The sequence below is a fragment of the Aquarana catesbeiana genome, linkage group LG06 (genome assembly GCF_042186555.1).
Source record: "Aquarana catesbeiana isolate 2022-GZ linkage group LG06, ASM4218655v1, whole genome shotgun sequence".
Taxonomy (NCBI): Eukaryota; Metazoa; Chordata; class Amphibia; order Anura; family Ranidae; genus Aquarana; species Aquarana catesbeiana.
In genome coordinates this window covers 415,768,123-415,788,133 of record NC_133329.1, presented here as the reverse complement: position 1 = coordinate 415,788,133, position 20,011 = coordinate 415,768,123, and the positions used below count along the sequence as shown (strand labels likewise).

The 20,011-nt window shown below is 45.5% G+C and overlaps 1 protein-coding gene across 2 annotated transcripts in view; it reads left to right on the top strand.

The window, feature by feature from the left end:
• LOC141147322 (protein mono-ADP-ribosyltransferase PARP14-like) overlaps nt 1–20,011 on the top strand; it is a 63,925-nt gene that overhangs the window by 14,943 nt on the left and 28,971 nt on the right. The window contains exons 3-6 of one of the 2 annotated variants that reach the window (XM_073634542.1): nt 1,709–1,739; nt 14,780–14,965; nt 15,673–15,909; nt 16,511–18,774. In XM_073634542.1, coding sequence (XP_073490643.1) covers nt 1,709–1,739; nt 14,780–14,965; nt 15,673–15,909; nt 16,511–18,774 — 2,718 coding nt within the window. Of the gene's footprint in view, nt 1–1,708; nt 1,740–5,922; nt 6,014–14,779; nt 14,966–15,672; nt 15,910–16,510; nt 18,775–20,011 lie in introns of those variants that run through there. The other variant, XM_073634543.1, reaches the window with a different exon arrangement.

The following is a 20,011-nucleotide window of genomic DNA, read 5'->3' as shown; positions in this document are numbered from 1 at the left end:
CCGCCATTCCGACCAGAGAATTTCACAGGTCAGAAGGGCGACATAAAAGCCAGATACACCCTGTGAGGACTGACAGACTGCGTATAAGGGAATGTGATCCCAGCCCTGTTTAGTGTGTGTGTGGGGGGGGCAGCTGTATACAGTGCTGGGATGGGAAAGGAGCTCTGCTAAGTGACCTGCCAGGGGTCCCTGTCCTCTGCTTCTCCAGGGGTAATCCCTGTCCTCTGCTTCTCCAGGGGTCCCTGTCCTCTGCTTCTCCAGCGGTGATCCCTGTCCTCTGATTCTCCAGCGGTGATCCCTGTCCTCTGCTTCTCCAGCGGTGATCCCTGTCCTCCGATTCTCCAGCGGTGATCCCTGTCCTCTGCTTCTCCAGCGGTGATCCCTGTCCTCTGATTCTCCAGCGGTGATCCCTGTCCTCTGATTCTCCAGCGGTGATCCCTGTCCTCTGCTTCTCCAGCGGTGATCCCTGTCCTCTGATTCTCCAGCGGTGATCCCTGTCCTCTGCTTCTCCAGCGGTGATCCCTGTCCTCTGCTTCTCCAGCGGTGATCCCTGTCCTCTGCTTCTCCAGCGGTGATCCCTGTCCTCTGCTTCTCCAGCGGTGATCCCTGTCCTCTGCTTCTCCAGCGGTGATCCCTGTCCTCTGCTTCTCCAGCGGTGATCCCTGTCCTCTGCTTCTCCAGCGGTGATCCCTGTCCTCTGCTTCTCCAGCGGTGATCCCTGTCCTCTGCTTCTCCAGCGGTGATCCCTGTTCTCTGCTTCTCCAGAGGTGATCCCTGTTCTCCGATTCTCCAGCGGTGATCCCTGTCCTCTGCTTCTCCAGCGGTGATCCCTTTCCTCTGCTTCTCCAGAGGTGATCCCTGTCCTCTGCTTCTCCAGAGGTGATCCCTGTCCTCTGATTCTCCAGCGGTGATCCCTGTCCTCTGATTCTCCAGCGGTGATCCCTGTCCTCTGATTCTCCAGCGGTGATCCCTGTCCTCTGCTGTAAAGAGGAACTCTGGTAACTCAAAACTCTTAAACCACTTTAAGTATCTTAGCGTGCGGTGGGTGTATCTGCACGCACGTTGGAAGTAGTGGGGGGGGGGGCCCAGGTCAACTTTTGCATCAGGGTCTACAAGCTTCAAGCTAAGCCTCTGGCTACAGGTGAGGTTGGAGAATGGAGACCTGCTGTAGGACATGGACAAGGAATCGGGACACGTTATAATAGATTGCTAGAGATCACTGTAATTACAGTCCATTTATAAACCAATACTCCCCCTACAGACTGCTGAGGTCCAGGGGCCACACAAGTACCAAAGTGCTAAAGGTTGGGAACCAGGTCTTTAAAGTGGACCCTCCATGGTAATTGAAAGGCTTTGGTTTTTTGACAGGCTCTTGCCCAGCAACACAAATGGTTTTGGAAAGTCGTCTGTAAACATCCTGTTTGTCTTTTTGGAGGAGAATGGTTTGTTTACAGATGGCTTTTTTAGAGCTTTTTGTGTTGGGGGGGCTTGGCAGAGAAGGGGGCCTTCAATTTCCCATGGGAAGTCCTCTTCAAATAATAGACTTGGTTCACTAACCTATAATGGGTGTGTTATTTGCAGTAACAATGTTCTATTCTAAGCTCTCATTGGTTGTCTGGAAATGACAGTTGTTGTTGTGGAAATAAGAATTGCTATAATGAACTGAATTTCTAGAAATGACTCTTAGAGGTATATTTTCTATTTTCAGGGATCACAGGCCGCCCATGCCGAGGATAAATGTAAGAGATCATTTATTGGATGTTCAAAGTAATGATTGTCTTTTAGATCACAATAGTGGGAGTGGGGAAGGGGGAGAGGATAAGATGTCTGAGGCCGATCTGCCATCTGGCGCTGATTGCCAAGGTGCTTTCATTGGGGAGGAATTACTGATTTTGGCGTATTTGATTTTGCATGAAAATTGCAGATTTCACTTTTACAGAGAATTCCTGCAAAAAGAAATTACACAAAGTGTTGAGCCAAAAACTTTTTTTTTCTAATGTTGGATGGAGAGGGGGAAGGATTAGAACTCCTGTGTGATTGTAATTTCAATTTGGGGCTCCATTAGAGAGATTTCCTCTCATTTCCCTGTAGCGCTCACCCCCTGAAGGGCCCACTGATTTGGTCCCAAGGTTCTTTCCCGAGTTACTGTACTAGCAGCCAGGCGCACAGTCACTCTTCTAGCTCATTAAACAGTCTAGATGCATCATTTTGTTGATGTTTTATTAAACTTGAACTTGGATAGGTGCAGGGTAGCTGTGGGGACAAACTAGAAGCTTGAGGACACCTCAAACTTGCTAGCACAGTCCTTGCAGCAGAAAATGATGAACCGGTCTACACATGGACACCATAAGGAATGTCCACCTTTAAGCCCAGGCTGACACCGATTCCAGAGGGTGTAAAGATCCGGGATGATTAAACTCTTGTGGTGCATGCGTTTCCAAGAAATCGTGCCAGTCTATACCTCATTTTTAGGGTAAGGCAGCCCACTTTTTTTAAAGGAATAGAAAGTTCACAAAAACAGCAATTTCCCTCGCAGGGGGTTCCACCATTACTGTCACATGCTAATTCAGCCTTGTGGCTTGCTCACTTGCCAGATGGCTGCTTCAGGCCTCACACCTAGGCCTTAGGTCTGCACCTCAGACCAACAAAAGTACCCTTCAGTCAAGCTCTCTCCTAGCTTGCTTGGGTTCAGCTTCAGGCTGCACTGTCGCGGACTCTATTGCCTCCTGCAGACATGTATGCTCAGACTGCCACCTGCAGCCTCTGTCTCTTAGAGAAGTTGGTAGCCCATCTGACTCTCATACACAGACCTTGTGTCTTAGGGTGGAGACCTCCTGTCTGGCTAGGTGGAGCTGTCTCTAATATCTGAGCTCTAACCCTGGGAAGAATATGAACCCAGCCCACAGGTGTGCAATCAGCATGCCTGCCTCTGCAGAAATCAGGCATAAATTGCTACTACACACAGTGACCCCGGGGTCGCCACTTTACAAGGGATAGCGGCACCACACAGTCATTGGGGTCTTACACATAGGTCTGTATTCACAGATGTTCTTGGATATTTGGATGCCTCCATCCAATATCTGCCAGGCATGTCTCCTATGGACTCTTCAGACCAGATCCCTAAAAGAAATCCCTTTATCAGCTCCAGCATATTCAGAACCTGTTCTAACAGTAGTTCCTTGCAGTGGCCACAACACATCCATACCTTCACCACAGCTGTTGGCTCCCGGCACTTCCCGCAAACAAGGGACAAACACTCTGTATTCTTGATCATGACTAGGACAACACCGCTCTTATGCCCAAGTTTTACGCCTGTATCCATCATCAGCTCTGGTGATTCGGCCCTCCGGTCTATCTGTCCTGCCATCCCTTGACTTCTTGATACATATTAAAACAAGCACGTATGAGCCGCCATTTTGTTGCTCTCCTCCACATGTTGGGTGTATTTCTTACCCAGAACACACATCTTAAATGCCCTGCTCCTCGGGATTCACTGGCACCACTTATCCTGCACCACCATTTAAACCTTTCTCATCCACTCGAAAATGCACATGTGACTGGCAGCCACTTTTACTATAAAGTAGGTACTTTTCCTGATAGAAGATGGCTGCAATAGCTTTCTCTTGTAAATATATGCATTAAAAAGTCCACAAAGCTTTCCCAGCTTCAACGCTTTCATCAGTTGCCAGTAGCAACGGCAGCATACACTCACAGGGAAATCCCGGACAAACCCCCACATGTAGCTCTCACTCCCCTTAAAGGCCCGCTGCTTTGGTCCCAAGGTTCTTTCCTTAGTTACTGTACTAGCAGCCAAGCACATGGTCTCTGTCATTCTTCTGGCTCATTAAACAGTCTAGTGGTATCATTTTTTTGATGTTTCAATAAACTTGAACTTGGAAAGGTGCAATGTAGCTGTAGGAGACCCCTGTAGGATAAAGTAATAACTTGAGGACATCTGTCTCTTCCTCAAACTTCCTAGTACAGTCCTTGCAGCAGCAAAGGACACCATAAAGCATGACCTTGGCACAGACTGACACTGGTTAGAGGGATAGCGGCAGCACACAGTCATTGGATCTTACACACCGGTCTGTACTCACAAATGTTCTTGGATATTTGGATATCTCCTTTCAATATCTGCCAGATATGTCTCCTGTGCACTCTTCAGACCAGATCCCCAAAAGATACCCCTCGATCAGCTCCAGCATGTTCAGCAGAATAGGCCCCTTAGCTAACGCAGCTGGGACCTCGATGACCAGATGAAGGGAACAGCTAGACTGCCCAGAAGGGCATCATCCCTTAAGGCTAGCATCTTCTCCTGCTAGACAAGAACTCCCTCTGCTCTAGGCCTCAAACTATTTATTTATTCTCCCTCCCAGCCACCAACTGGGCATCTTCCCCCAGGGATTAGCTGGACCACATAAATATTCACTCAGTGGCGGCCCGTCAATAGGGGGCGCGCGGGCACCGCCTCACCTATTCATGCGTCCGGCCCCCTGATCTACATGCAGGGCGTCGGATGCATGGATTCCAATGGAGGATTTTTTTTGAAGCGCGTGATTAGAGCCAGAAGCTCTAATAGGCTTCAAAATAGTGTGGGCTCGGGTCGCAGAGGACTGTGCTCGAAGCCTACCCAGTTGTGTGATAGCAAATGAATATTCGCTATTGTCACTTTGATTCTCCTCCTGGCCAATCAGGAAGTGGGTTTTGAGGCCCGTCACCTGATTGGCCAAAAGGAAATTTGATCAGATTGGCCACCAGGAGGAGGAGGGAGGAAAAGCAGGGGAAGCCGCTTTGGCTTCCCAGGAAGAATGCACCGCCCAGAGCGAAGCCGCCGCCCACCGTCACCTGCCGCCTGAAGCGCTGCTTGTGAGATGGGGTAAGTGCAGGCCCCAACCTACTTGAATGACCCGGGCGGAGGGGTGGGTGCCGACTGTGCCTGATGGCTTTGTTTACCACCCCCCCTCAAAAAAAACACCAGCCGTCACTGTTCACACTGTAAATCTAAATCTTCCAGCCAACTACTTTCCAGAACCATGTGAAAGTCAGGGGGAAGCAGTCAAACCCACAGCCTGTGAAACTCAGAGCAGACCAGAGCAATTACAAGCAGCTCCACTAATTACAGAGGAACGAAATAGCTAAATTTACCTAACCTAGGAGGGTGCTACATCCTGTCTCTCATAACTAGTTTTTATTGATGAATACAGGGAGCCAGGCCCGGATTGGCCATAAGGCACACTGGGCATGTGCCCGGTGGGCCAGGGGCCGCATGTCACTTCTCCCCACTCTCATCCGCTGCTGCGTCACTCTGCTGCCGGCTCCGCGGCTGACTCCATGGAGACAGCCGAATTTCTTTCTGGCAGAGTCCCGGGTCCCCACTCTCGAAAAAGCTGGGCTGCTCCTTGCGCCGGCGCCGCTCACCACGGTCGGCTCCACGGCCGTCTCCGCAGCCGTCCGGTCATCCTTCTGTTCAGCTTGGGAGGAAATGAAGAGGTCAGGAGGACCATGAAGGTGGAGGAGCTCTGGCCTCTGCATGATGTTGTGAAAAGACCCTGGACTGCTAGAAAGGTAAGTGACACTATGCCAGCCTGCCAATGTGTGTTTTTTTTTTTTTTGTATCTTGCGTGCCAATGGTGTTTTTTTATTTTTTTATGTATCTTGCCTGCCAATGTTTGTTTTTTATGTATCTCGCCTGCCAATGTTTTTATTATTTTTTTTTTTTTTATTTATTTTTTTTATGTATCTTGGCTGCCAGTGTTTTTTTTATGTATCTTGGCTGCCAGTGTTTTTTTTTATGTATCTTGGCTGCCAATGTTTTTTTTTTTTTTTTATTTATCCTGCCAATGTTTTTTTTTTATGTATCCTGCCAATGTTTATTTTTTTTTTTAATCAATAGATTTTTATTGGTTTTTTACATTTAATATATGCATACAAGGATAAAGCAAAAACAAAGGAGTAAGAAAACATTTGATTGTCGTAAGGCGGTAGAACAACGCCATGTGCGAGTTATAGAAAGGTAATCATACAGAAATTATAATGAGCATTCCTAACGGTATATGTATTACCTTGTTTCAATACAGTAGTGAAGGGAGGAGCTGGCTCCCATCCTAGGCACCCCTTACGGGTTCAAGACTGTGTCCAGGATTCAAGCCAGCCCTCCCATCCTTAGATACAATCCAATCAATCGTATTGTTTAATAAATCATATGAGAAAACATAGTACGAGTACGAGGACACTAATGTGTTTAAACATCAAAGATATATTTGAAGAGGTAAGTCTGCACCTTGACATCTCTTCCTAGATTTGTGTAGGTCAGGACAGTGGTAGGGATATCAAAGAGTTGTTATTGAACCATGCCAACCATGGGTGCCACATTTGGGAGATGTGTTCCCTATTTCTATTTTTAAGTGCCAGTGTCTGCTCATATATGAAATGTAAATGGGTGGTCTGCACAACTTCCCCTAGAGTGGGTGGTGTGGGGTTTTTCCACTTTCTGGTGATGCTCAGTCTAGCTGAGGATAGTATGTGAGAAATGGTATGTCTCAGTTGTTTCGGGTATTGGTCCAATTCTAGACATAGAAGTGCTAGCCTGGGTTGCGGAGTTATTGCCATTTGGGAAACGTCAGATGGTAATTGGAAAGTTGATTCCCAAAAGAGTGTCAATTTGGGGCAGTTCCAGAATGTATGGAGCATATCCCCCTTTTTTCCCGCATTGTCTCCAGCATTTATCATCTAGATTTTTATAAAATTTTGACACTCTATTGTGGGTCAAGTACCAACGTTGTAAGATTTTGATGGATAGTTCCCACAGAGTGGAGCAGCTAGTAACTTTGTAGGTGGAATTGCATGCTTTAGCCCATTGGTCGGCTGTGTATGTGTTTCCTAGTTCTGATTCCCATTTGAGCAGAGGAGTAGACTTAGAGAATATGATTTTTTGCTGGAGAATATTATAAAAGAGTGAAATACCCTTTCGGCTAGCTGAAGGGTCCCTAAGATATATCCACGCAGGTTGGGGAATAGTACATGTCCACGATGGTGATGTTTGCAGATAATGTTTTGCTCGAAGGTACAGATAAAGGTCTGAATTAGGCAACCGATATTCTTTTTGTAGGTCAGGAAATGTTTTGATCTTGTCATCAGTGAAGAAGTCATTAATGCGCATAATACCTTTCTCTTGCCACTTTTTTAAGGATATTAGGTCCATTTTGTTTTGTACGACTAGCAACGTGATTTTCATTATGGCCTTGGTAACGTAATTTTGGCTAAGTCGTACGAATTTATTCCAAACTTGGACTGTAGCCAACATTGTAGGGGGAAAATGTGAGGGTGTTCTTGAAGGGAGTGGGTTAGAGAGTAGCCATGTGGATAGATCCTTCCCTGGAATGAAGGAAGCTTCCATTTGTCCCCATATAGTATACGGGGAGGGTAAAAACCAGTCCCTCGACTGTGTGAGCACTGAGGCCTTGTAATAATCCTGGAAATCCACATAGCCAGTACCGCCGGCTGTGCGGAGTTTGATCAGTTTGGTATGTGCGCTTCTGGCTTTTTTGCCTTGCCATGTGAAGGAAGAAAGTATGGTTTGTAATGATTTAAAGTAATTATTAGAAATTGTGATTGGGAGTGTCCTAAAAAGGTATAGGATTTCGGGGAGGTGAAGCATTTTAAAGGCCACTAGGCGTCCCATCCGTGACATCTCAAAAGACACCAGCCTGCGTAGATCTTCTTGGAGTCTGCTACGAAAAGGGATGTAGTTGTGGTGATATAAATCTTTAGTGGTTTTTAGTTCGCTGAACTCCAAGGTAGGTTATGCTTTTGTCTGCCCAAGTATATGGGAATTGTTGTTGTAATAGCATGCTAGTTGTGGCGTCAACGCCTAAGTTCAAGATGTAAGATTTAGACTCGTTGACTTTGTAATAGGATATGATACTAAACCAGGCTAGCGTCTTCTGAACTGCCGGGAGGGAGGTAGTAGGGTTGGCTATCATAAGTATCACGTCATCGACGAATAAACTGATTTTGTGTTCTTGATCTCCTATGGGGATGCCTGCTATTTGTTCGCTTGTGCGGATGGTTTGTGCAAGGGGTTCCATTATTAGATTAAATATGAGAGGGGACAAGGGGCACCCCTGTCTAGTACCGTTTCAGATACAAAACGGAGATGATAAGGATTCTACTGAGTACACTTGGGCGGAAGGAGCGGAGTACAAGGCCATTATGGCGTCATGTATCTGTCCCATGAACCCAAATTTAGTAAAAGCTAAGTAAAGGTCCCCCCCAATGTACCCTATAGATCGCTTTTTCAGCATCCAGGGACAGTTGTAAAGAGGGGGCGCCAGAGTTTCCTACCTGGTGGATGATGTCTATCATCCTTCTTGTGGCTTCTAAGGATTGGCGGCCTTTTGTGAAACCTGATTGGTCTTTATGGATAAGGGTTGGAATAATGTCAGTTAGTCTGTTGGCTATCATTTTTGCATATATTTTAACATCTACGTTGAGTAGGGATATGGGGCGAACGTTCTGGGTTGAGGTCGGATCTTTTCCAGGTTTTGGGAGGGCTACTACTATTGCGTTTAGCATTTCTGAGGGGAAAGAAGAGGAGGTTGCGGCAGAGTTATAGACTTTGCATAGTGTGGGAGCTAAAAGGAAAGGTACCCCCAATGTACCCTATGGATCGCTTTTTCAGCATCCAGGGACAGGAGTACAGAGGGGGTGCCAGAGTTTCCTACCTGGTGGATGATGTCTATCATCCTTCTTGTGGCATTTGAGGATTGGCGGCCTTTTGTGAAACCTGATTGGTCTTTATGGATGGGGGTTGGAAGAATGTCAATTAGTCAGTTTCACATATATTTTAACATCTACATAGAGTAGGGATATGGGGCGAAAGTTCGGGAGGGTTACTACTATGGCGTTTAGCATTTCTGAGGGGAAAGAAGAGGAGGTTGCGGCAGAGTTATAGACTTTGCATAGTGTGGGAGCTAAAAGTTGTTGGAATTTTTTGTAGTGTTCCCCATTGAACCCATCCGGCCCAGGAGACTTGGAATTCGGAAGGTTGTGAATTGTTCGGATTATTTTGGGGACTGTGAAGGGGGTGTTGAACGGAAGATAGTTGTGTTGGCGAGATGGAAGGGAGGTTAACTTGTGCTAGGAACTTTATTATTTTGTCTTGGAAAGGTTGAATAGTGTGTTTATCTTCCTTGATGTTATATAGGTCGTTGTAGTATGTGCTAAATGCGTTTGCGATCTCGTCAGGTTTAAGTAGTTTTTCTTTTGTATGAGGGTGATACAGATACGGAATTTCCCTTAATGCCATCAATTTACCAGCTTTGTTTCCCATAGAGTAGGTGTTTGCCCTAACTTTGGTTTAAGCTTTTTCAGATGATTCCAGTAGCAGGGAGCGCAATTTGTGGCGTAATTTCAAGATTTTTGTTTGGAGTAGAGGGGAGGGGTGGTATTTGTTCTGGGATTTGGTAAGTTCTATGTCAGCCGTGAGTTGATCTAATTTTTGTGATCTCTTTTGCTTTGCCCTAGCCCCGAGTTGAATAAAGACACCTCTAATGACGGCTTTGTGAGCGTTCCACAATACCACCGGGTCAGACACTGAGTGAGAGTTAATAGAGAAGAATTCTTCTAAGTGCTGTTGGAGAGTGTTTGCGAGGGAGGGGTCGTGGAGAAGATAGTTGTTAGTTCTCCATAAGTATGGGTTGTGAAATTTTGGTGTCGATTGTAATACTGATAGGGGCGTGGTCCGACCAGGTGTTAGTGTGGATTGCGGAGGCCGATACCTGTTGAAGTAAGCACTTGTCAGATAGAAATAAATCTATGCGTGAGTAGGTGTTGTATCACGGTGATAGATAGGTATAATGATGCTCACGCGCGTGACAACATCTCCAAACTTCAAATAAGTTATTGGAAAAAATGAATTTGTTCAATGGTGAAAAGTGCCTCTTAGTACCCGCTGTTGAGTCCATGTGGGAATCTGGAACAAGGTTAAAGTCTCCACAAAGTAACAAATGACCTTGCTGGAGGTTTTTTGCTTTTTTCAATAAGCTTTTGAAGAAGGACATTTGTCGTTGATTCGGTACATACAGGGATACTAAAGTGTATCGGGTGTTGTTGATCATACATAGTAAGATAATGTAGCGGCCTTCGGTATCCGTGATGCATTTCTGAAGTTGGAATGAAACCGTGTTTCGAATGGCAATTAAAACTCCTCTTTGTTTCCGCGTATAGCATGGTTTGAATATATGGGGAAACAGTTTATGTTGAAACGAGGGGGACGAATCCCGGGCGTAGTGTGTCTCTTGGACGCAAAGCACATCGCTTTTGAGTGATAAGGCTGTTTTCCACAAGGACGAGCGTTTGGCTGGGTGGTTCAAGTCTTTCGCATTTAAGGACACTATAGTGAATGACATGGTAGTGACTGCCACTGGTGTGTTGGATGTGGTGCTGTAACTTACAGTTGGAAGGGGTTGTGCAGAAGTTCCTCAAGAATAAGGTGTTGTCCACTGAGGGGAAGTTCCTCTAGAGTAGTCCTGGTTAGGCAGAGCAGGTGTGAGGATGTCAAGGTTTATGAAGTACGATGAAAGGCACGTGAAGTTCTAATGCTGATTGTGCAACAGTCAAGCAACAAAATAAGAGAAAAAGAAAAAAGTAAAATATCACCAACAGACAAACAAGTCAGCAATACGTAACCTTAGCTGGGTGCTGACTAAACTTGGGGGAAAAGTTCGGGCTCTGTATTGGAGTAAGCGGTAGGCCGGACCGGACTTTGTGTGGTAGCTCAGTATGTGTACGGACAAGTACAATCATTTCATTTTTGATTTATGGTGCCCTCGATGGATTCCTTGGGGAGAAGGGTTGGATCCTCCTGATGTGGCAAAATCGTTATGTGGTAGTTCCGGGATAAAACCCCATGAGTCTAAGAGCTTCATTCCCCCCTCAATCGTGGAGATGGTATGAGGGATTCCATTATGTGTGACCAAGATGGTGGCTGTGTGGTGCCATTTATAGGTCATCTTGTGGTTTGTGAGAGCTTTTGTTACTGATTTCAATTGCCTCCTCATCTGTAATGTATACTGTGAGAGATCAGCAAATAGTTGAATATCTGCATATGGTGCAGGAAGAGTAGTGAGTGCCTGTGCTCTGGAGAGGATTTGCTCCTTGACTTGGTAATGTATCCGCAGAAGCACATCCCTAGGGACCGCCTCCTCTAAATGGCGTGCTTTAGGGATCCTGTGTATGCGATCTATAGTGAGCTCAATAGGGGTTAGCTCAGGCAGCATGGTAGAAAACATGGTTCTGGCATATTTGTGTAGCTCTGCGGGAGGGACCGTCTCTGGTGTACCGCGTATTTTGATGTTGCGGCGAGAGTGGTCTTTGAGGTCCTCTAACTTTGCCTTTATCCAGTCAGTGTCCTCTTTTTGGGCCATACAGGTGTCTACCAGATCATTTACTGTATCTGTGCATTCCTCCATCTTGTCCTCCATGTACTGCACTCTGTCCCCCATATGCCTCATATCAGTGGTAAACTTGTGGATCAGGGAAGACAGGTTGGTCATGAGAGAAGACTGCAGTGATAGAAGCATACCTTTCATTGTAGTGTCAAGTACGGGCTGCCCTGATGTAGGAAAGGCCGCTATAGAGGATTGCAGAGAGAATATGGCGTGTGCATTGTGCAAGTCTGTACTCACTGTGGTCCCGGCCTGGGAAGCTGAATCCAAGCGCATCCGCACTTTAGCAGGGCTCTGGGAGATTGGGGAGAGCAGAGGAGAATTGGCAAGGGGGGAGATGATATTTCTCCACCTATTTCCCCTGGATCGCTGCTTGAAAGGTCCGTGTAGGCCGATGACGGCCGCGCGGCGGCTCCGGCGGCGCCATCTTGCCTGTCTCCCCTCCATTCGGGCCGAAAGGACAGGGCTGGACATCGTGTCAGCAGGGTCCGCTAGTCTTCCGGAAGTGGATTGGAACCTCGATGGGGCAGATAACTTGCCAATTTTGCGGTGGATGTCCGTCCGGCTGAGGAGAGCTCCAGGCTTAGGCTGCCATTCCGTGTGTGCGCAAGCCACGCCCCCAATTGTTTTTTTATGTATCTTGCCTGCCAATGTTTTTTTTTTTTTAAAGCTGTACCCAATTATTTGAATGGGCTGGAGCGGTGGAGGAGCAGTGTATACATCGCTCCCGCACCGCCCCAAAGATGCTGCTTGCAGGACTTTTTGTCCCGCCCTGCAAGGGCACCGCTCCAGTGTGAAAGCACAGAAGAGGCAGTTTACAGGCGCTATTTTTAGCGCAAAAATGCCGGTAAAGCGCCTCAGTACGAAAGGGGTCTTACACAATGTGAGTGATGCTGAACAAAGGTTGAGGGACCCCTTTCAGGGCCGGTTCACACTGCTGCGATGCGGGAACCCTGCGAATCCACTGCGGGTTCCCACATCGCACCCGACCCGCACTGCAGTTCACACTGCCATATGCGAACTGCTGGGGAGTGTCATACAATGTTAACGACACCCCCATTTCAGCTCGCATATCGCACTGCAAACTGACAGTTCGGACATGAATCGGATCGCATAGGTGTGAACACCCATGCGATCCGATTCTGGTGCGGACCAAAACAGGGTCCTGTGCATGTTTGGTCCGAATGCGGTGCGATATCAGCCATACTATCTGTAAGGGCCGGTTCACACTGGTGCGCTGTGCGAGATCACATGCGATGTCTGTGCAATGCGATTTCAGCCATACAGATAGTATGGCTGATATCGCACCGCATTCGGACCAAACATGCACAGGACCTTTTTTTGGTCCGCACCAGAATCGGGTCACATGGGTTTTCACACCTATGCGATCCAATTCAAGTCTGAACTGTCAGTTCGCAGTGTGATATGCGGGCTAAAATGGGGGTGTCGTTAACATTGTATGACACTCCCCAGCAGTTCGCATATGGCAGTGTGAACTGCCCTGCAATTTGGGTGCAATGCGGGAACCCCTAGTGGATTCGCAGGGCTCCCGCATGACAGTAGTGTGAACCAGCCCTATGGCTGAAATCACACTGCACAGACATCGCATTTGATTTGCACTGCAGTGTGGTGCGAATCACATGCGATCTCGCACAGCACACCAGTGTGAACCGGCCCTCACACCTAGACCGCCCTGTGGTAGCGTTCAAGCGCCGTTTGATCTAGAGGTCCTTTACCCGCGCTGCAACGCCACTTTGCGGGCGGTAGCAGGGCGCTTTTAATCCCAAAGAAGGGGTTATCAAGGGGTTAAAAGCATTTATTATCATATATTTACATAATTCCAAATGTTTGACAAGTTACAGTGACTGAAGCAGGCTAAATATAACTAAAATACGTAGAGAAACCGGCGGTCTAGGTGTGAGGGTCGGTTCACACTGGTGCGCTGTGCGAGATCGCATGTGATTCGCACCACACTGCAGTGCAAATCAAATGCGATGTCCATGCAGTGTGATTTCAGCCATAGGGCTGGTTCACACTACTGCCATGCGGGAGCCCTGCTAATCCCCTAGAGGTTCCCGCATCGCACCCAAATCGCAGGGCAGTTATTTGTAATTTGGTTTTTAAAAGAATGGGCTACTTAGGTTAGAATGCCCGGGCCTATTTTTTGTCCCAGTCCGGGCCTGCAGGGAGCTATAACCCCTTCAGCGAGTTCTGGATATGTCCTAAGATGGAGATATATTACCTTGGGTGTGTTCAAGGTTAATCCTGGGATGGAGATATATTACCTCCAGTGTGTTCAGGGTCAGTCCTGGGATGGAGATATATTACCTCCAGTGTGTTCAGGGTCAGTCCTATGATGGAGATATATTACCTCCAGTGTGTTCAGGATCAGTCCTGGGATGGAGATATATTACCTCCAGTGTGTTCAGGGTCAGTCCTGGGATGGAGATATATTCCCTCCAGTGTGTTCAGGATCAGTCCTAGGATGGAGATATATTACCTCCAGTGTGTTCAGGATCAGTCTTGGGATGGAGATATATTCCCTCCAGTGTGTTCAGGGTCAGTCCTGGGATGGAGATATATTACCTCCAGTGTGTTCAGGGTCAGTCCTGGGATGGAGATATATTACCTCCAGTGTGTTCAGGGTCAGTCCCGGGATGGAGATATATTACCTCCATTGTGTTCAGGGTCAGTCCCGGGATGGAGATATATTCCCTCCAGTGTGTTCAGGGTCAGTCCTGGGATGGAGATATATTACCTCCAGTGTGTTCAGGGTCAGTCCTGGGATGGAGATATATTACCTCCAGTGTGTTCAGGGTCAGTCCTGGGATGGAGATATATTACCTCCAGTGTGTTCAGGGTCAGTCCTGGGATGGAGATATATTACCTCCAGTGTGTTCAGGATCAGTCCTGGGATGGACATATATTACCTCCAGTGTGTTCAGGGTCAGTCCTGGGATGGAGATATATTACCTCCAGTGTGTTCAGGATCAGTCCTGGGGTGGAGATATATTCCATCCAATGAATTTTGGATATGTCCCAGAATCTTCAAAAAATTGGATGTGCCTGAGCAGGACTAGCTGGATCCTCCCAGAAGGCCAATTTATAAATCCCACACTGGCCCCCCACAATTAGAAGGAACCATAACTCTACTCTGAGGTCACCAACTCTCATCCTGTCCTGGTGAATGAGTTCAGCAACTCAGCAAAGTAACACAATCCCTGCCGATAGCTCTCAGAATGTTGTTCTTTAAGTCATTATGTTCATCATGATGTAGATTAAAATAATCACTCTAAAAAACTTTCCCGGGAATATATTTTACTGTATTACAGCCACATCAGATGATGAAGTCCCCCCGTCCTCTCTGGTTCTGATCGAGAACGTCCAGAACAGCCACACTTCTGAGATGTTAAACCTCCTGGTGGAGAACATCAGTGAGAAGGATGAAGACACCGACTTCTATGTGGAGAACATTCCGGAGATCCAATCTGCTGTTGTCACCTTCACATGTGATATCGGTGAGTCCAATCTTTGGGATTTGCCCATGATTTAGATACAGAGCGTGGAATGAGGCTCACAGCTTCTAGTATGGGCCTTCAAGCTCCATCACATACTATCATCCAATGGCCCTTGAAACAGAATGTTGTTTGCCATATGCCAAAAAACGGGGAACTACCACGAGGCCTGCGTTCTACAGAATTACTGACATCTTTTTCTTGTCCAATGGAGGTAAACATTTCCATGTACAGATTCATTTTCCAAAAATGTCCATACTGTATATTACAGTAATTTCAAGAAAAATGAAAATGACCTAGTAAACGATTAATTATAGATAGGAATATTGTATCTGTATTAGAGTGCAAAAATGCACTGAATGTATATCAATAAGTTATATCAAAGTTATATCCAATGTGAAAACAGTGAGGGATCATCATTCTCTTCTCGTGGGCTCTGGTACTACAACTTCTTATTACAAGACCATTTGCTGTACAACCTCCCTCTCATGCCCCCGTGTTTGTGGGTACAATGTGTTTGTGCTTGTGGGTACAATGGGCACGGCAATATGGCAGTGCTGGAATTAGGGAACACACTGGCTCCATGTTCATCAAGTTCATTCATAAGCTATTCAGCAGAGAAGCTCTGTGTTCCAGTAGTTTGTAAAATTTTTACACAATTGTACTAATGCCATTAGGATTGGGGAAAATTTCCTCTTGTTTTTCTCCAGATATTCCGAAATTCATCAGAACGTTCTCCAGCAACCCCAGAGCGGTTCACAACAAGCTGACAGTGAGGCCCCTGGAAGAATCCCGAAGTGTCAGGGTGGAAAATGTCCCGGAGAACATATCTGAGACACATCTGGCAGCTTTCTTTGAGAACCCAAAACAGGGAGGAGGAAGAGTAGAAGACATTGTGATGTTACCGGAGGAAAGAGCCGCACTGATCGCATTTCATGACACAGCTGGTGAGTTCACAGAGTGGGTACAGAGCAGACCTTCTTACGTGGGAAGTGCTCATTGGTTGGTGCTTCTTAGGCACACCTCTGAATTTTTTGACATTATCCCAAGTGGCACATCAAGGAGGAATAGAACCACTTGTGGTCAACATCAGAGTGTTCAAACAATGCTCCAGTTTGAGCATGGGCAGATCAGGCCATGGGATTGGTTATGTGCAGCCTTTGTTTGACACCAACATCAACTTTTTTCTTCATTGTTGATCAACAGATTACAAAAAAAACTTTTTGTTTTGTTCACTTCAGATACTCACTACTGCTGAAATGTATTTATTGATGGCTGATATACTCAGCAGCACATTCTGGAGTAAATAGGTCACTGACATAGTCTGTTAGTAACTGGTGAACTAAAATAGTATTAAAATGGGTTATAAAAGCCATGGAAATATGAGAGGACAAACACACATTATTTAGATTGAGCCCCGGGGAGAATGAAACCTCACACCTCTCCACTTCAAAGCCTCCACTGAAGCCACTAAGGCACCACAGAAACAAATGTGAGTATTAAGTGAAGCATCACTTTGAACCATCTGCCTGTTTCCTTCTCTTTCAGATGTTAAACGAGTTTTGAAGAAGGATCATGTGTTTTCTAAGAAAAAGATATCTGTGTACCCTTACTACCCAATGTTGGGTATAGCACTGTATGGGAAGGATGGACCTTGTATAGAGACACCAAAGCCTATAGAGTTTAATATCAATCCATACATATTGCAACATATCTGTGATAATGAAGGACTAAGGAACGACATAGATGTAAAGGTGAAAGATAAACACTGTGAGATCAAATGGCCAGATCAAGACTGCCAGGATCCTATTCTTCAACTCATCTTCTCTCCTACCTTGTCCACCCATCTTAGGTCTGTGGTAAAGATTGTACCAAAATGGAAGGAAGAGATCTATAATGAATTCTCACTTCTCATATCAAAGTTCGGAGTAATAGAGTATAAAATGGAAAAGTCGGTCTGGGAAGCCATTAGAGAACATGTCAGCAGCTCCACCTATGATGGAGTACTCATCAAACCTGACTTTGATCTAGAGAAAGCTTTCTTGGCTGGAATGTCCAAGGATGTTACAAAGCTTGACTCGACATTCAGACAACTGGTAGAGGAAACCACCAAACAGGTAGAAAGAAACAAACAAACCAAGACTGAAACCTTATCTATGTCTCCAGCCCTCTATCAGATTATGTGCAACAGCGGCCTGAAGAGGAAGATCCTGGACCAGGTTCCAGAACTGAAGATGGACTATGATGTGCCAACAAAGAAAGCCCGTCTATGGGGACTGGGAGATGAAGTGCTCACCGCCAAATGGGAGATACTCAACATCACACAACAAATGATAACTAAACCCATCCAGATGAATCCACACCTCCTCCAGTTCCTGATGTCCATTGATAATGAAGAGCTGTCTTCTCTGCTCTTTGTACATCACAACATCAACGCAGTGCTGGAAATTGATGACGGCGTTGTTAAACTGATTGCTCATTCAAACAAAGACTTGACAGAAGCCGAAAACCAAATTAAAGAAAAACTGCTCCACAGACAACTTTTAGTTGAAGACAAAAGTCTTCTGAAATCTCCTGAGTGGGGGAGTCTCCAGTCACATCTGCTCCAGTCATTTAATACAGAAAAAAACACAATCATGATAGAGGAATCTTCTTCTGGAATGGAGGACAACGTTGTCATCGCCGGCCTGACTCCAAATGTTCTAAATTGTTACCAACAAGTCAGCGACTTTCTTGAGAAGAACACTACTATAGAGACTGAAATTGCAGTTCAGCCTTCAGCAAAGATGACATTCATTTGGGAGGAAGGAAAGGAGATGTTGGAAAAGATAAAGGAAAATATAAATGTAACAAAGAACCAGAAAAACATCTGCCTGTCGGGACCACGGGTGAAGGTTCAAGAGGCAGCAAATGTCATTGGAGAAATTCTGCACTCACTTCACAGTGATACTCTGCGTATTGAGAAACCGGGAGCCAAAAAGTTTTGTAGGGTCAATGAAGAAGTTCATGCTACAACCGCAAGGACAAATTACCATTGTGTGATACGTTTGGATGAGGCTGGTGTAGAAGATAACCAATTTCATAATCCCAGATTCCAAGTAACTCTTCCAAATGGACTGACCCTCTCTGTATATAAAGATGACCTGTGCCGTCACAATGTAGATGTCATTGTTAATGCAGCCAATGAAGATCTGAAACATATTGGTGGTTTGGCAAAAGCTATTCTGGATGCAGCAGGACATAAACTCCAAGATGACTGCGATCAGATTATCAGGAAAGATGGTAGATTGTCCACTGGAGATTCAGTAATTACTGACGCAGGGAAATTGCTGTGCAAACAAATAATACATACAATCGGTCCCCAATGGGATGAAAATTCACACTCCAGATGTGAACAGCTTCTAAGGAAGTCGATTACCAGGAGTTTACAGCTGGCCTCTGAGAAGAATCACAGTTCAATAGCAATTCCTGCTGTCAGTTCTGGAGTTTTTGGATTTCCCCTAAAATTATGTGTTGAAAACATAGTGGAAGCCATATGGGACTATGTAGAAATGTCGGGACAACAGAGCACTTTGCAGAAAATCCATCTCGTGGACATGAATGATGAAACCGTCAACATTTTCTCTGAGGTTACAAAGGCCAAATGTGGTAACCAAAAGAGCGCTGTGCCATCTACAGCAATGGCACCCCAGCCGGTCACAAGCGCTGCACAGAACCCACCAGCACCAGTGAATAGAGGTGATGACAACACTGTGATGACCAAGGAAGGACTGAAGATCAAGCTGCTTCAGAAGAACATTGAGGACTGTTCGGTATGTATATTCTCCAGCATTTTCCTGCTAATGTTGGACTCCACCAAAGACTTTTATGATTCATGTGGAGGTAGGAAGGGTTTGTCAAGTCTTTCTTTCTGTTTAAATTTGATGGTAGGAAGTGGTGGGGGGAATCTGCTCAACAGAGACATAGACAGCAATAAAATATGATAAAGGTTCTCACTATTTTCGAATCTGTTTACATGCTTCTTTTGGAGGTATTTGTCTCTAAACTGGATGTGAAGGGATTTCCACAGCTGGACCCAAAAAGCACAGTTACCATTTCCATGCATTAAGGCAAAAATAAACTGCTACTGTTACAAGCTGTATATCACCCTTTCTCAACCAGGATTCAGTGGATCACTAGGGGTTTTTCAACAGGTTACTAGGGGTTCTGTTTTGTGATTGATAAGCAATTTCTGCCTCTTAGATCTGTAACCACTGACACCAATGACCTTTTTAGCTAAGGACATTTCTTCCCACTGATCGCCAAAGTAAGGTTCATATGTAGATATAGTATTTATTAACTGGGGTTCATTGAGACCTCAAACTTATTTCCTGGCTTCCTCCATGATAAAAAGGTTGAGAAGGACTTTTCTTGTATAGTATACACGTGCAAATTCATGCCCTAATTAGGAAATATAACAGGAGGATATTCACAATTAGACATGTGCACACTGAAATATTTTGTTTCGGAATTTCGTTTTCGTCCGAAAAATTAATTCATTTAGTTACTCCCGAAATTTGTTTTTATTTATTTTGTTTTTCGTTAAAAATTGCATTTGTCCGAAAATCCAAATTAAGGTTGAATCTGTCATTGAAGGCTTATGGTGTCTGTCGATGTTCAAAGAAGATTCGACGGAGCAGTTAAACTGTACAACGCTGTATAGATTACCTGCTCCGTCCAATCTTCTTAGAACTTTCAACAGACACCATAAGCCAAAGTACGTGTGTACTTAGTTCTAGATATTTTACTGCTCCTCCTCTTTGGTTACAATCAGCCAATAACATTCATCATCATCATTATTTTTATTTATCTTTTATCCCCTACATTGAATCTTTTCTCCCCTACGTCGAATCTTTCTCCCCTACGTCGAATCTTTCTCCCCTACGTCGAATCTTTCTCCCCTACGTCGAATCTTTTCTCCCCTACGTCGAATCTTTTCTCCCCTACGTCGAATCTTTCCTCTCTATGTAGAATAATCTTGGACTAATAGAGTTAAGGTTAGGCACATTG